The sequence below is a fragment of the Rhinopithecus bieti genome, unplaced genomic scaffold (assembly GCF_001698545.2).
Source record: "Rhinopithecus bieti isolate Rb0 unplaced genomic scaffold, ASM169854v2 scaffold_10132, whole genome shotgun sequence".
NCBI lineage: Eukaryota > Metazoa > Chordata > Mammalia > Primates > Cercopithecidae > Rhinopithecus > Rhinopithecus bieti.
This window is the reverse complement of record NW_016806330.1, coordinates 226,695-242,132: the sequence shown is the minus strand read 5'-3', so window position 1 is coordinate 242,132 and position 15,438 is coordinate 226,695. Positions and strand designations below refer to the sequence as shown.

General features: G+C 44.7%; 1 protein-coding gene across 4 annotated transcripts in view; it reads left to right on the top strand.

Moving 5' to 3' along the window:
• The first annotated feature begins 468 nt into the window (after positions 1-468).
• Positions 469-15,438, top strand: part of CADM3 (cell adhesion molecule 3) — a 31,273-nt gene continuing 16,303 nt past the window's right edge. For 2 of the 4 annotated variants that reach the window (XM_017875516.1, XM_017875518.1), the window contains exon 1: positions 490-752. Coding sequence is in view for 2 of the 4 variants with exons in the window: in XM_017875517.1 (XP_017731006.1) it covers positions 671-752 (82 nt within the window). In the remaining 2 variants the exon portion in view is untranslated. Of the gene's footprint in view, positions 753-15,438 lie in introns of all 4 variants that reach the window. The other 2 variants (XM_017875517.1, XM_017875515.1) reach the window with 2 other exon arrangements.

The following is a 15,438-nucleotide window of genomic DNA, read 5'->3' as shown; positions in this document are numbered from 1 at the left end:
GGCTCCTGGGTAAGAGGAATTAGAAATGTTAGTGTTTAGGAGAAAGCTGAGAGTTAGTAGTTATCCACTGGAGAGATGTCCCTGGGTACATGGTTGGTGGGGGACCCCAGGGCTTAAGGGGATCCCCAGTTGCCAAAGGATGGAGGGCGGAGCTGGAGGATCTCAGGCTAGTGGGCACGCCCTTGCCCAGGCCTGCAGTGGCCGCGCTCGCCAGCTGGCCCATGGCCCTGTCCGACTCCCCTCCCTCCACCCCAAGCCTAAGAGGGGTGAGCGCGGGGTCCCACTGCTGAGCCAGCTCCCTCCCTCTGATCCACACCCGAGCCCGGCTGGCAGAGCTCCCGGGGGAGAGGGTGGAAGGCACCACGAAGGCAAGGAGGGGGTGTTGGAGGCGGGGGGAGTGGGGAATGAGGCAGCCTGCCCCCCCCGCGACCAGCCCAACCCCCCGCCAACCCCCCTCCACCTCCAACCAAATGGTTTGCTCCGAGCGCCCTATTTAATCCCCGCGACTGCAGCAGCGCCGGCTCCCTCCCGGTCCCCACCTCGGCCCCGGGCTCCGAAGCAGCTCGGGGGCGCCCTTTAGGTCAACGTCGTAGTCCACCCCCTCCCCATCCCCAGCCCCCGGGGATTCAGGCTCGCCAGCGCCCAGCCAGGGAGCCGGCCGGGAAGCGCGATGGGGGCCCCAGTCGCCTTGCTCCTGCTCCTGCTGTTCGCCTGCTGCTGGGCGCCCAGTGGGGCCAACCTCTCCCAGGACGGTGAGTGAGGGAGGGGGCGGCGCCTGGGGAGGAGGGGAGTGACCCGAGGCGGGGGCTGGGATCGGGAGTCTGGCGGAGGGAGCCTGTTGGCTTTGTTTGGAACCGGGGTTAAAGTCACCAGCCGCTGCTAATACCCTTGTGTCTGTCTCTGAGCATCCGTGTCTCTGTGGACTGTGGGTGTGCCGGCGTGTGCACCCTTCTGTGTACACCACCGAGCGTGTGTCTGCGTGTGCACCGGGATTTGGCTCTGGGGCTGATGTCCGTTAGGAGCAGCCCCGGGTCTGGATGTGTTGCTGTCCGTGTGCGCGCGCGTCTGTGTTGGTGTCTGGCTCTGCGTTTCTGTGTCAGTATCTGTGTGTATGTCTGTGTCAGTGTGTGTTGGGGGCGGAGTGAGATTTGTCGCTGTTTCAGTCAGGGCGTGTGTCGGGTGTTTGTGTATGTATGTCTGTAGGGGTTGGGTAGCCAGTGCAATCCCCCAAACTGCTGTATGCAAACATTTCTGCTCCCCCGCCCGTCCCCGCCGCCACCCGCGGCGCAGCTCCGAGTGGGCAGAGAAGGGGTCTGGGTGAGGCTGCTGAGGGGGGCGTGGGCAAAAAAGGGGGCCCTTATCCTTGGAGCAAAACAACAACACAGGGCGGAGGGGGCCCAGGATGGCAATATCCCTGACAGTGGTAGAAGCTGGGAAAAGAAATCCAGACAGGAGCAGAGGCGGGGTGGGGGTGGGGGGAGAGCGCAAAAGAAAGAATCAAGGTATTTGGGGAGGAGGATGCATGAGAAACCCAAAGCTTTCCCGGGCTAAGCACTGATTTTCCCAAATTTGGGGTGGGGTAGCATACCTAGCACCTTTGCCCCAGTCTGGAACTCAAACCTTCTTTGGTTCCTAATGGTAGAGAGATGAAGGAAGGGAGTCGGGGGAGAAAGGAGGCGGGGCCAGGGGTGAGGGGACTTGGGGAAGAGCCTCTCCCGCCCTGGGCCGGGCTATGTAGGTCAGCGCTGTGGGGGCACCTCAGCTTTCTTAAAGGCTACTAACGGTTAGTGGGATGGCAGAGGGGCAGCGTGTAGGGAAACCCGGAAGGGGGCCACAGCTCCCAGCCTCAGGTCCCTGAGGAGGGAGGGCAGGCTGTGAAGAGACTAAAGGAATGCATCCTCCTCTCCCCGCGCCCTGTCCCTGTCGGAAGAGGAGGAGGGCTGGGATGGAGGAAGGGGGAGAGGGAACAGGACCTCTGTGGAGCAAAGGGAAGTGGGGAGAGGGAAGGGGGAGGGTGGTGGCTATGCCCGGCCAGATGCCAACGAAAAACAGAAAGAACCGCAGGGGAGGAGAAAGGGGAGGTGGCTCCTGGGCGATGGACCCAGTGGCCAGCAGGGATGGGCACAGGGCGGGGCGGGGGTGGAGAGGGGAGGGGTTGAAACTGGGGAGGATGATGTAGAGAATTTCATCTGAGGAAAACAGGCGAAGAGCCAGGGTACTGGAGGAATAATCGCTCTACCTCGCCTGACCTCCCTCAGACCTGTCTCCATCGTGATAAAGGAGCTTCCCCTGGTATGGGGACCCTGGGGATCCCCTCCCTATAGTTGGCTGGCTGACTCCTTCCGCCCTCTACCCATCAAACTCCCCAAAGGGAGTTCCCGCCCTAGTCACCACAGAGACAGCAGCCTCTCCTTCCCCTACTCGGAATCCTCTTCCCCAGAGGACTGCACTAAGGACCCCACTCACTGAGGAGCTGAAGGGAGTCTCTGGGGAGAGCAGGCTAAGTACAAGACAGAGAGGCTGCTGGGTGTTTGTGCCTCACTAATGACCCTCCTACTAGGCCTTGACTTTCAGCTGCAGCTCCTGGCCTTTCTAACCTGCTGAGTTTTATAACGAGAGGCAAATATGATCCAAATTGCAACCGTTCAGCAATGGGAACTGATGGTGCTAGGCTGGGCCCCAAAAAGAGAGAAAGACGTCATCCAGAAAGCTGTGAGCTTTTCTACTCTAAGATGTAAAAAAACTAGACTAGAGTAAATCAGTATACTAGCCAAGTCTTTCTTCACCGACTACACTCTTCTTTCTTGGTCCTCAAATTGGGGGCTCAGCCCCTATTCAGGCTTAAAGTTGAGAGGAAGAGAAATGTTATATCCTCATATTTAGAAATATGTTTCAGAGCAGTGGCCTGAGATAAACAGTGGAAAGCAGTAACTTCTAAATGGGGAATTTCCAGAGGAGAGGTGGGAAGTGGGAGATGAACAGGAGGGGTCTGTTTCCAAAGAAGAGTCAAACCAAGCATCATTTTCCTTGGAGAGCATTATCTTCACAGATAATGGACATCTGTCTGGTGTGCAGTATCTCAGGACACACTGATGCATAAGACATACCCACTATATCTTCTATCTTAAATTAATTCTATCTTTTAGTTTCTGGATCTAAGAAGGCCAGTGCTGATGGTGGGAGGTAAATGCATAGATGTAATGCTCACAGATAGTAATCCTGAAGACTATTTTGCACAGGATCATGGACATGTGTCTAGTACCCCTGAGTTGGCCTGGGGCCCCTGGGAAGAAAACTAGGCAATATGTACTTAACTGGTAATGTTTGACCAAAACTATGACAGATGTGGTGTGAAGGTTTAAGGACAAGATACTCTTATGCTGATGCTTGAATTGTCAAGGGTGTTGTGGTAGCATATCTTTTCCCATTTAGAATAAGGAAAACAAACTTAATGTGCTGCTGGGGCATATTGTCCCCTGGAGCACAGCATAAATTTCTTAAGCTTCATAAAGCTGAACAGGGATTGAGAGGGCAAGCAACTGATATCTAAGACTGGTCATGAGAGTTGTGCCAAAAGCTCAGGAACAGGTAAGACATTTAGAATGTCCCATCTGCCCTTCCTTCTCACATTTCTCCACTAGTTTTCACTGTGGTTGACAATTCTAGCTTTGGAGGACTCAAGTCTATGAACTTAATGTGTCCTCTCTCTGGTGAACAGCTCAGTATTCAACACTGTGACCAGCTTTCTTGGGCTCTTCCTTCTCAAGTTTTTTCCAGCACTCTGTGAATTGACCTAGGGTAAAGACAGATAGACAGATAGCCTCTCTTTGTTTCAGATAAGTTTATAGCAATTTAACCTTGTACTGCGCTGCCCCACACATGAACATCTATTTCTTCTCAATGACCTCTGTCCACTATCATTCATTCTACAGCCCCCTGGCCAGATGCCCAGTGAGGACATCATGCCCAATGTGCCAGAGAAGTCCAGCAGGCATTCGCTCTAGTGCTGTCCACAGATCTGTTTGGCAGATCGACTCCATCCAGTTTCTGTTCCTAGTTGCAGCTGTAACTGTTCTGTTTCTGTTCCTGTTCTCCTCCTAGTTGCAGCTGTAACTCTTGGGAAGGATATGCTCTCCTTTTAGACATGTGCATCTTCTGGCACAGAAAAGTTAAGACCATCACAGAGACACTCATATAGCAGAGTTTAGTTAACTCCATGAAGAATCAGTGTGTTTCACGTAGGTCCTAACCTATGTGATGTCAACTGCCTACCCAGCAGTTATGCCACTCTATTCTAAGCTTCTCCATAGATCTGGATAGCACTGTTGGTTTTAAAAGTTTCCTCCAGGGCAGGAGTTTTCCCATATTGTTTTTAAAACAAAGATGTGAGACATTTTAACAAATGAGAAAACATATCAAAGGAGAACTGCTGTTGTTGAAATAGTGAAGTAAGACTCATATCCCTTTTCCCTGTCTTACTGGCTTTTACACATTCCTATGATTCTTAAGGAACTACCTGGGGTTCTGCCACACGGTTCAAAATCCTCTGTCCTAGACTGATAGAATGAGCCAGCTTACTACCCTTAGGCTCTTTCTCCTTCCTCTTCCAACTGAAGAAGAAAGGAGGTCCAAATCTAATTGCAAGAGTGCCTTGTTGGAGATATTCACTACTCACTTGGAGAGAGTGACTCATAGTTCTGCAGCCATAAATTTCCACAGACAGCATCTCTTTGGCGTTCTGGTTACTTTGAAATAACTGAGAGGTTGTGCCATTGCTCTGTAAATTCTTAGATTTGATTTTGGTACTTCTTGATGTTACTACTTTCTTGCAGTCCAAATAATATGTAAAATAGGATCAAAAGTTTATTTTCCTTAAATCACATGGTAGGAAAAAAATCTTCACAAATATCACTAGAGAAAGAAAACCCCTGGGGCTGTGACTAGTCTTATTCTTTGTTGTTTCCTACTCCAGTGGAACTGCATACTGGCTCAACAATCCCTTTTTTGTCATCTAATTCTCTGTAATGGAATTTTACCTAAGGATGGTGATCTAGGTTCCAGATTCTTGTTGAAAGCAAGCTGTGGACTGGACCAGTTCCTTACTGACTACTGAGTGAAAAATTCAGTTATTATAAAGTTTTGGTAATTATATCTTCTTTTATTTTTCATGTTAGAATGTAATGTTTCATGTTTAACATTGACCATAGGCCCATGTACCAGAATATTTTGTTTCCTGTATGAGGTCATGTTTTAGAGGTCCACCCTTAATCTCTGAGAATAGCAATCCCCGTGGAAATGCTTACAAAAAACAGAGGGAAACAAACCATCAGAAAAGGACCCTGGAGAAACAAGCCATCAGAAAAAGATTCTGTTTCTAAGAACTTGCTTAGATTAAGTATAAACACTCCGTGTCATCATAAAATGAAGAAGAACAAGTTTCCAGGGCTAGAGACCTGTTTCTGCCTCTAGGATCAGCAGCAGTGATCATTTTTTACAAGGTCAGAACCAGCTGGTGCCCGGGGCTCCAATAACTACCCAAGTAGAAACCCAGTCCAATTCTGTTATATACGACAGGGAGATCCATCCCTTCCAGTACAGAGAAGTCAAGCTCTCAGGGGGCTTGAACACATGAATCTGTTGGGATTTTTACACAACAGAAGCTAAGATGCTAAGAAGTAAAGGTACATATTCTTCACGGAAGCAGCAAATACTAAAGAATCATTTCTCTCTTTACTAAAATTTTCCTAATCCTTAAGACAGTCATGAAGTTTCTCAACTAACAGAGAAACTTCTAAATCCTGAGAACAAGAGGCATGATTCCATACCTCTCTTCTAGTGTGGTTGCCTGAACTACTTATAGCAATTTTGGATACATTGGGACATTCTGAGTCTGTTACATCTCATACCCTACCTGACGAAAATACATATTTTGACTTTCTTGTGCCCTACTGTCTCTGAGGGAGCACAGGCTCTCAGTTCCGTCTTTAGAAGATAGGCCTAATTTTACTCATGGTAAGCTAAAGCACATTAAAAGCCCCTCCATCACCACTAATATCTAGGTATCTAACACAATCACAGAGGCTCATGTTGACAAACTGAGACTGGTGGTGGTCCTCATTTTTCAGCACAGTCTCTTGGCTGTGTATCACCCTGACAGGTTCAAATAAAGCATTTCAGAGAGAGCAGGTGATGAGCATAAAGTGATCCTAATAGAAGCATGATGTCTGTTCTTTTAGTTCCTGTGCTTGAGAGCTGGCTGCCTTACCCCATGATCCCAGTTCCCTGTTCTTTATGGAGCAAACTATTATACCTGTGCTTTGAGCTCTCCATGGTGCTAGCCCCTGACAGTGACACTCTAGGCTTTTCTTGTTGCTCTCCATGGTCCTGTTTTACCTCCAAGTTTCATAATCTCGTTATTCACCACGGTGCAGTCCCCAGAACAGGGCTAGAATCTCCCTCCCTGCCACCACAAACACACACATGTTCTTGGTTATGGTCTCTGACCTGTTCCACCACAAACACATAAAAAAAACTCTGAGATATAGATCTAGGAAGTCCTCACAGCCATCTGATCAACTGCAGGAAGGGAACAGAAGGGCAAGCAATTCTTAGGTTAAAAAAGCAGTGCTAGAAGGTTTTTGTAAGATGCTCAGGAAATTGTGGCCTACAGTGACCTCAAATGGCCTCAAAAGAATTGAATGTTTTGTCATATCTGGATTCATAGATTAAAAATAACAACTATATATAGTTCTGTTTTAGATTGAGATAGTATTGCTCTGATATGATAACCATATACAGTTGTACTTTGGTATCCATGAAGGATTGGTTCCAGGACCTCCCACAGATACTAAAATCTGCAGATACACAAGTCCTGGATATCAAATGGAGTGGTATTTGCATATAACCTATGCACATTATCCTGTATACTTTGTTATCTCTAGATTACTTATAATACCATACCCAATCTAAATGCTATGTACATGGTTGTTTTACTGTATTGTTTAGGCAATAATGACAGGAGAAAATGTCTATACAAGTTTAGTACTGGCACAGTTTTTAAAAATATTTTCAATCTGCAGTTGATTGAATCTATGGAGGTGGAACCCATAGATATGCAGGATTGACTGTATACACTATAAGTGTGGAATGTAAAATGAATCCTACTCAGTTTATAAACATGTACCTCTTAACAGCACTCTGAGCACGACAACCAACTCTAACTTTCCCGTCATAGTGCTTTTTTACCCTTTTCCTTCAACCTTTGCAAAGACAATACATAACAATGGGTTATCAAAATAGATAATGGAGGAATCTGGTAAATGAGAGGCATAGAAAACAAGTGTCAAGTATACATCCATACCACCCTGAACGCACCGGATCTTGTCTGATCTCGGAAGCTAAGCAGGGTTAAGCCTAGTTAGTATATGTACGGGAGAAAACAAATATCAAAATCTTGACTTAACTTCCCCACCTTCATAACCACCTTGTGCAAAACTAAATGGCTTTAAATATAACCATCTTCTCCCAGAGCACAGGTCCTTGGCCATATCTCAGTAGATGCATCTTTAAACTGTACTCTGCTATGCTGAGGGTATCTTCCAATAAGCTGATGATATCAAACGGGGTAGGGAGCTGACAGTGCTCAGCTCCTGTCAGTCTTAGATTAGCCAGCCTGTTCTTCACATCACATCAGAACTACACAAGCTTCTCGTCCCCTAAGTGCTGATTTTCCCATGTCAATTTATGGATAAAAGTTAATATAATAGTTAATACTTATGAGTGACCTACAGCAGAGTCTAGTGGAAGAGGCAGGCTTCCAGGATGAATTTCCAGGACTCCTCTTTCATTTCTTCATTTGAAACAAGGAGAAACTTCATTCCTCAAGGACAGGTAATGAGAGTGATTTATCTCTATGAGCGAGCTTTCAGCAAGACAGAATTAGGGTTATAGTAACAGCTGGAGTGTCTCCCATCTACTCATCTTCCTAAGCCCCCTATTCTCATGAAGAGCAGGCAGGTTTCAAAAAAGACTCAAATACAGAAATCTCAACATATTTTTCAGCACATATATCATTCTTTAATGTGAACTCTTACCCCTGGGATTCTTTAACCTTCTCTTCTCTCTCTATCTTTCTCTTGGAAGTCTCCAAGAGAACAATAAGAAAGCTAAATAACTTAAAGAATAAACTAAAATGTTGTCTTCTCTAAGGATTTATTTTCCCTTTCCCCAGCTACACTTACACTAATTGTGTATTGATTGCTAATTATAAGCACCTTTAGCTCATTTACTTCTAGTTCAGGGTCAAGAAGGTCAGGTGCATCACCTTGCCCTATGAAGAGCATTAGGCTGGGTGCGGTGGCACATGCCTGTAATCCCAGCACTTTGGGAGGCAGAAGTAGGCGGATCACCTGAGGTCAGGAGTTCGTGACCAGCTTTACATGGTGAAACCCTGTCTCTACTAAATACAAAAAAATAAGCCAGGCATGGTGGCGCATGCCTGTAATCTGAGCTACCTGGGAGGCTGAGACAGGAGAAACACTTGTACCTGGGAGGTGGAGGCTGCAGTGAGCTGAGATTGAGCCATTGCTCTCCAGCCTGGGCAACAAGAGTGAAACTCCATCTCAAAAAAACAGAAAAAGAAAAAAAAGAAAAGAAATGAAGGCTGATGTCTCAGGCACTCATCTGTAGGCTAGCCATTATTCATTTCTCCCCTTTCTTCAGATACTCCCAAATATTGGCAAGGTAGGATGAAGAACTAGTACTTCTGATACCAGATTTTATTGGAAATATGCATATTTTTGTTTCATATGTTTACTTTTACCCTTCTATGACCTGGCTCTTTGCTTCCAATTCTGATTTCATTAAGTACATCAATGACAGGTAACTTGGAACTTAGCATAGGGTCAGTCAGTCTTTGAAGAGCCTGGAGCTGAGTTCTTGAGTTATTATAAAATGAGAAGCCAGTTTTACCATCTGCTCCTAATCTTTTTTTTTTTTTTTTGTCCAGCAAATGCAAAAATTACAGTGGAACAATTGCACTCACTAGTTCTTACTGCAGTTCTTAAGAATGAGATCTTTCCAAATACATATTATATGTTTCTTCCCATAATTTCCATCTGCTAATCTCACACAAATATAAAAATTACCACCAGTAAGCCCCTGAGCCTCCCATATTTTCATTTATCCTCAATTGCCACTTAATGCCAACTCTTTTCTGGTTTCCAAGTCCTGGAGTCCAATGTCAGTGACAGATGGACTGAGCCTCAGCCCTGGAGAGGAGAGGATTCTGGCCCTCTCCTGGGGAGTTTGAACAGGAGAGAGAGCCTGAATTCTGCTTTGGGGAGAATCTCTTGAGTTTAAGCCATATGGTTTTCTGGAAGTAAGGGGTTCTGATTAATATGGGCATGTGAAAAGGACTCTGTATCTGGGTCATAATAAAATCTGTGTGTTATGTCAGAAAAAAAAAAAAACCCAGAAATATGATTAGTGAGAATCAGAGTGTTTTGTGTGTGTGTGTTGAGGGGCACATGTCAAAATATGCATCCATCTTAGGGAACAAAAATGTTTTTGCCCACATCAAATAAGAAAGACTCAATGGAAATTTAAGAAGAGAGATAAGAGTTCTTTTTGTCAGAACAATATTATTTTCCATTTCGGGGACTGTGAGATCTGTGGACTTAGGAGAATGTATCTGTTTCACGGAAGAGTTAAATTCTCAGGAAGGTACAAAGTGAGGCTAATGCAAACAATGTACAGCAATTTTAAAAATACAGACTTTTTTTTTTTTTTTTTTTTTTTAAGTGAGGAGAGTGTAGGGAGACTAAACAGCAGTTAGGATTGGGGGAATCAGTGAAACTAGAGTAGTGTGGGTGTGGAGAGCAGAACACATTTTTCTTCATGTAATGCTCCTAACCATTGCCCTGAACCTGTCATCCACACCTTGACTCCGATCATCCAGTGAAGGGTAACAGTAAAAACAAGTCAGGAAAATCAGAACCAGCAGAGATGAGTGCTTTCTTGCTTGACTTCTAACAAATTAAACTTTTCCACAGCATTGTTATCCCACCACACCAAGCCATCAGCCTGAAATATCTAAAGTGCAACGTAAGGAGCATAGGAGAACAAGACAGAGCCCACTGAGAAAGGGAATTCATCCATGTGCTCAGACAGGTATTGGGGCACTGGGATAGGTACTGCAGAGTATGAGCAAGCTGTTGGAACCTGGGCTGAGATTTTTCATCTCTAGAGAATCTGTTTATTTCTCCTGATTTTCTGGGCTTTCTGGCCCATTACCAGTCTCTCTTTTCCCATACCCTTCCAATGAGCTAAACTGAATTCTGCATTTGAATCTGTTATGTTTCCTTTCTCAAGTACTTTCCTAAGATGAGGAACTTTCTCCCCCCAGTTCTATTACATATGTGTGAAAGCAGCAAGATAAATTGAGGGAAAGGTTATAAAATCCCTTTACTTAGTTTAAGAGGACAACTAAGAGTTCAAAGTCTGGCCTCCTGACTGTATTGCATTAGAATGCAGATTTCAAGTCATACCTGTCCGTATGTCTAAAGTGTTTGATCACAGTGAGACGTGAATGAGGAGATGGGATAAACAGACACTCCTAAAATGGCTCAGGGTTGTTATCATCCTGTCTTCAGGGGCCTACTCCAGAACAGCTGAAGAGAGTCAGTACCTGCACAGAATCTGTGCTCTAGAGGTCCTCACTGAGCCCTCCCCTGTGCTCAGTTTCACCTCACCCTCCCATGCTCTTCGGGCAGAACACCAGATGCTTGTCTAGAGCACATAGCCCAGTCCCAGAAGGAAGCAGCTAAGGCAAGGAAGAGACTCTTTTGGAATCGAATCCCCTTCCTTTTTCTCTCAACTGCAGTTCTTGCTACAACTCAGTATTGGCTACAGAGGGGCTTGTTTTGGTTGGGGGCCAGCCCAGGGCTCCCTCCTGGTGCTAATGCACCAAGAACACTGACTCAATAGCAAATCAAAGCAACAGCTGTCCCCACCTCCTTCCCTGCCACCCACTTCCCAGTCTCTGCTCCTCGGAATCTTAACTAAGTCTCTGAGGGCCCCCCTCAGCCTACCACAAGCCCACTTCTGCCTCCAGATTTTTTCTCTCTCCAGCTCAAGAATAGGACATGTTCCTCTGCTTTTTTTTCTCTCTCTTCTGTTCTGGCCCCTGTCTCCTGCTTCACAATCAGGTTAGCATTCCCTCAGCTCTTCACCGTGCAGATGCCAGCAGGCGCGCACACACACACACACATGCACACACACATGCGACCTGTACTCACAGTCACCCTTTTGAGCTCCAAAGGGCATGGCAGTGACTTCTGCCTGATGGCCTCTTCTGTGTGAACTGGAACCTGCCAGTAAAGCCCTGAAGTATAAGAAGATGCCAGCTGCCCCATCTTCAGGGACTCCCTCTTCATCATAATCCAACTTCCCCAACCTACTGGGCATTTAGTAGACTTACTTCTCTTAAGGTCCATGGTCCTGGAGTTCCTCAGTATCGTGTACAGGAGATGGGGCATAGGAAGGGTAGGTGTCAGTGGAAATATAATCACACTTAGTGTCAAATTAATCACTGAATTAGCCAGTCCACAAGGACTGCTATAAACTGTCAATGAGTACAGGTCTCACTCACTGCCTGTGTGACCATGCTCAAGTTCCTAAACCTCTCTGAGCCTTGGTTCCTCATCTTTAGAATAAGAGGACTGGATCAGTTAATACTTAATATCTTGTCAACTATAAAAATCTACACTTTTAAGAATCATAGAAGGGAGAATATTTTGGGCATAATTAGGTGCAACAGAAAGAAAAAAAGGCATTACTGAACTTGGGCAATAGAGAGTCAAAAAGGGCATTACTTCCATCCTTCCGTAAAATCAAAAGCATCTTAGAAATAACCACCTCTGACCCTTAGGATTCAGTAGGCAATGACCAGATATGCAAGTTGGCTTAAAGGTTTTAGGAAATATGTAAAATATATGTATTCATAATACCTTAAAGTTTGGATAGGGAAAAACATTTGAATTTTCTCTTAAACTTTGGATATTAAAAAATGTTAAGAATAATTGTTTTTCAGTGAGAATCAAGGGTTAACTCTAAGATAAGCTTTTCATTTTAACCCCATCTTAATACCCACCACAGGCAAGCTAGCTAACTATCTCAAAAGATTCCCTCCTCATTCAGCCTGGAAAAGCCTAGCCACATACCATTCCCAAAGCAGAAAACAAAAGCCTTTCATTTTTAACCTGCTTAGGATGGAACCAAAAGATGTCTGCCAAGGTGTAATAATAAACATGTTTGAGCCCAGATTGGGTACAGGTTCCTTCCAAATCTAAATCTCTTAGATAATCTAATAGTGTAGGACCCCTCAGTCCATAAATCCTGGATCTCTGGCCCAGGCTTTACCAAGCTAAGCAGCTAATCCACATGTTAGGACTTCTTATAGTGAAGATTCTGTTCTCCATTCCTATTGACCATCTATATTCACTCATATCCTGTATGCCTCCTAGGAGAGTAAAGCAAAGCTGGGACAGAGTAGTTTATCAAGAGGCTGCTTGATAAACAAGACTCTAGGAGGAAAAACCAGACAGCAACAGAAATAATAGAGGGAGGAAACAAGGAGGAGCAAGGTCTCAGTAGCCCAGCCAGAAAGAGGGCGGATGGGGCAGTGAGGTGGAGAGAAGGCCTAGATCAGGGAGGTAGGCAGCTGAAGCGTGACTGAGCTCTGAAGTTCCAAAGTGGATGTGAGCTGGAGCGCGTCGGAGCTAAGGAAAACAGATCCTTTAGGAGATCCTGCTGCCTGTGAGGGGACAAGAGGCCTTTCCCGGAGGAGCAATGAAAAAGGAAAAAATAGTAGCTGAAAAGAAAGAGGGTGCCAGATGACAGAATAACTCCCACCCTGTATGGCCAGCTTCTATTTGACTGCACTGTTATATCGTGGCCATTAGGGAATTAGGAATGTAACGGGGGACAGACAGAGTTAGAAAGGAACGGAGGGCAGGATGTAAAAGAATATTTTGACATTCAGGCAATCAAAGTCTTAGATTAGGAAATTACATAGTGACTTCAGTAAATGTGGCATCGCTGCTGGCTGCCCAAGAACCACCGAAGGAAGTTAACTGTCCAGAGTTCCTTCTGACCAGCGTTTTGTGCTCTAGAGTCAAAGCAACTCCCCCAAATTTTGAAGTTTTCAGCTAAACCAGAATTCAGATGGAACTGGTCTGATTTCTTCCAAATGCACAATCAAACATTCACTGTCAAAGAAAACTGTCACTCTGAGCATAAAGAAAAGCTCCAGGGGCTGAGTTCTAATTCTGAGTTTGCTATGGCCAGTCTCTTGTGTGTGTGATCCAACTTACTTGTACATAGAATTCACTAAGAAGCTGGGGTTAGGGAAAAATGAGAATGACATAATCTGGACAAGGAGCCCAGCAATGGATGTAGATAAACCATTCTAAAAGTGGGTCCCTTCAGTATTCTGGGCCGCAGCCCCCAATATGTTTTTCCCTTGGAGATAACACTCCTCCACCCACCTGTCATGGTAGTCGTGAGGAATAACAAGTAGGCTGGGATGAACAGTATTTTTAACTCTGGAGTTAGAGAAATGCTGAGTCATCATCATCATCATCACCATCATCATCAACTCCTACTCAGGGAGCTGTTTTTTTCTACAGTCAGGGAAGTGGGACTCTGGACCCAAGCACTGGCAAGGCCAGCAGCAGTTATGCAGGAGAGCTCTGTCCTTTTGTTCCACCATCTGACATGTGCACCTGTGACCCTGTTTATGGCTGTAAGGCCAATATGTTGTAGGTCCCCAAAACAGACACGGCAGGGACAATATATAAACCAAGCAATTAGGGCTTACACTGGCAGACTTTCATAGACTTTCCACTAAAATTACTTAAATTCAAGACAATACATTTTTATTTATTTGAGTTACTCATTTATTTATTCAATAAATATTTATTGAGCACTTACTATGTGTAAGATTCTGTGCTATGAGTGAAAACCTGAATAACAGGTGCCAATGCTGCTTTAAAGAAGCACATTAGTAATTCTTCAATTCCCACCTCTGCCACTCTTAATATGAACAATCAATAAGAAGAAAATCAGTGGGTGAAAGGGCTACTTTGTCCTTTAAAATGCTGGAAATCCTAAAGATACTAGAACTCATGAGCAAATAAATCAAGAATTAAGAAACCTCCAAAGCAATTCAGAACAAATAAGAAGACAATTTTTTTAGTTTTCAGCCTAGGTGCTAGAGTGCTATGAAAACACAAAGAGACTTTTTTTTTTAAACTAGACATGCCATTTGCTTGGTTATCTAAAGAGTCCCACATGGTAAGGCACTTACGGGTCCATGAAATAGTCCCAGAGGTATAGGTGCAGGCATACTAAGGCATCCAAGTAAAAATGTAATTCAACAGGCACAAACCACAGGACTATCAACACCACAGACACCCATTTCCAATTTGCTATACCGTCATTTTCATCATACTGCAGGTGAATGTTGTAAATATTATTTAGGTGAATCACCCCTGGCCAGCAATGCAACGAGGAATCTTTCCCACTTTACGCTCTACCCTACCACCACACACACAAAATACATGATTCTGCAGAGGGGGACAGTGTAGTAAAGATGTGCAGAAAGCCTGGGCTTTGTGGTCAGAGAGGTCTAAGTTTAAACTTCATCCTATCCCAGTAACTAATAATAGATACATCATAAGGACAAGTTTCTTAACTTGGCTTTAACAGGTGTGTAATCATGTTTATCTATTAAAAGATTGTTCTGGAATAATGAATATACAGCAACTAATTTGGATCCTGACATATAGAAACTGTTGATAAATACCAATTTCTTCTGTCTTATAGTTTTCTGGGTAGTCTCCCATCTCCCTTGGCCTATTTCTTCATATCCTGTTTGGTTTGCTATTTCCTCTTTACTGGCAGATTTTGAACTCAACTCTCACAACAGAAGATGCTTAGTATCTGATTCATTTAATAAAGAACTATTTATTAAGCAACTTCTATATGCAATATGCTATATTAGAGCCAATACTGGATACAAAATGCATCAGACCCTACATATGGAATCTTTATAATTTAGGAGGAAAGTCAAACTTGCAGTACAAACTAGAAAGAAATGCATAACTTAAGAAAAAGCAGATAAAGTGTGTAACTCAGAGAAATGGGGAATTATTTCAATCTGGGACAACCAGGGAAGACTTCTGGAAGGAAATGCCCCAAAATGTAGGCTTTATGCATGGATAAGGTTTAGATGTGTGAAGATGGGCAAAGGGCATGATCAGCAAAGTTATTGCAGGCAAAGGAATGGATGCAGGAAAACAAAGCATTCATAGAGAGAGTTCCAAACAGCTTCACATGCCTGGAATGCACCTGGGGTGAGTGGAGTAGAGAAAAGAC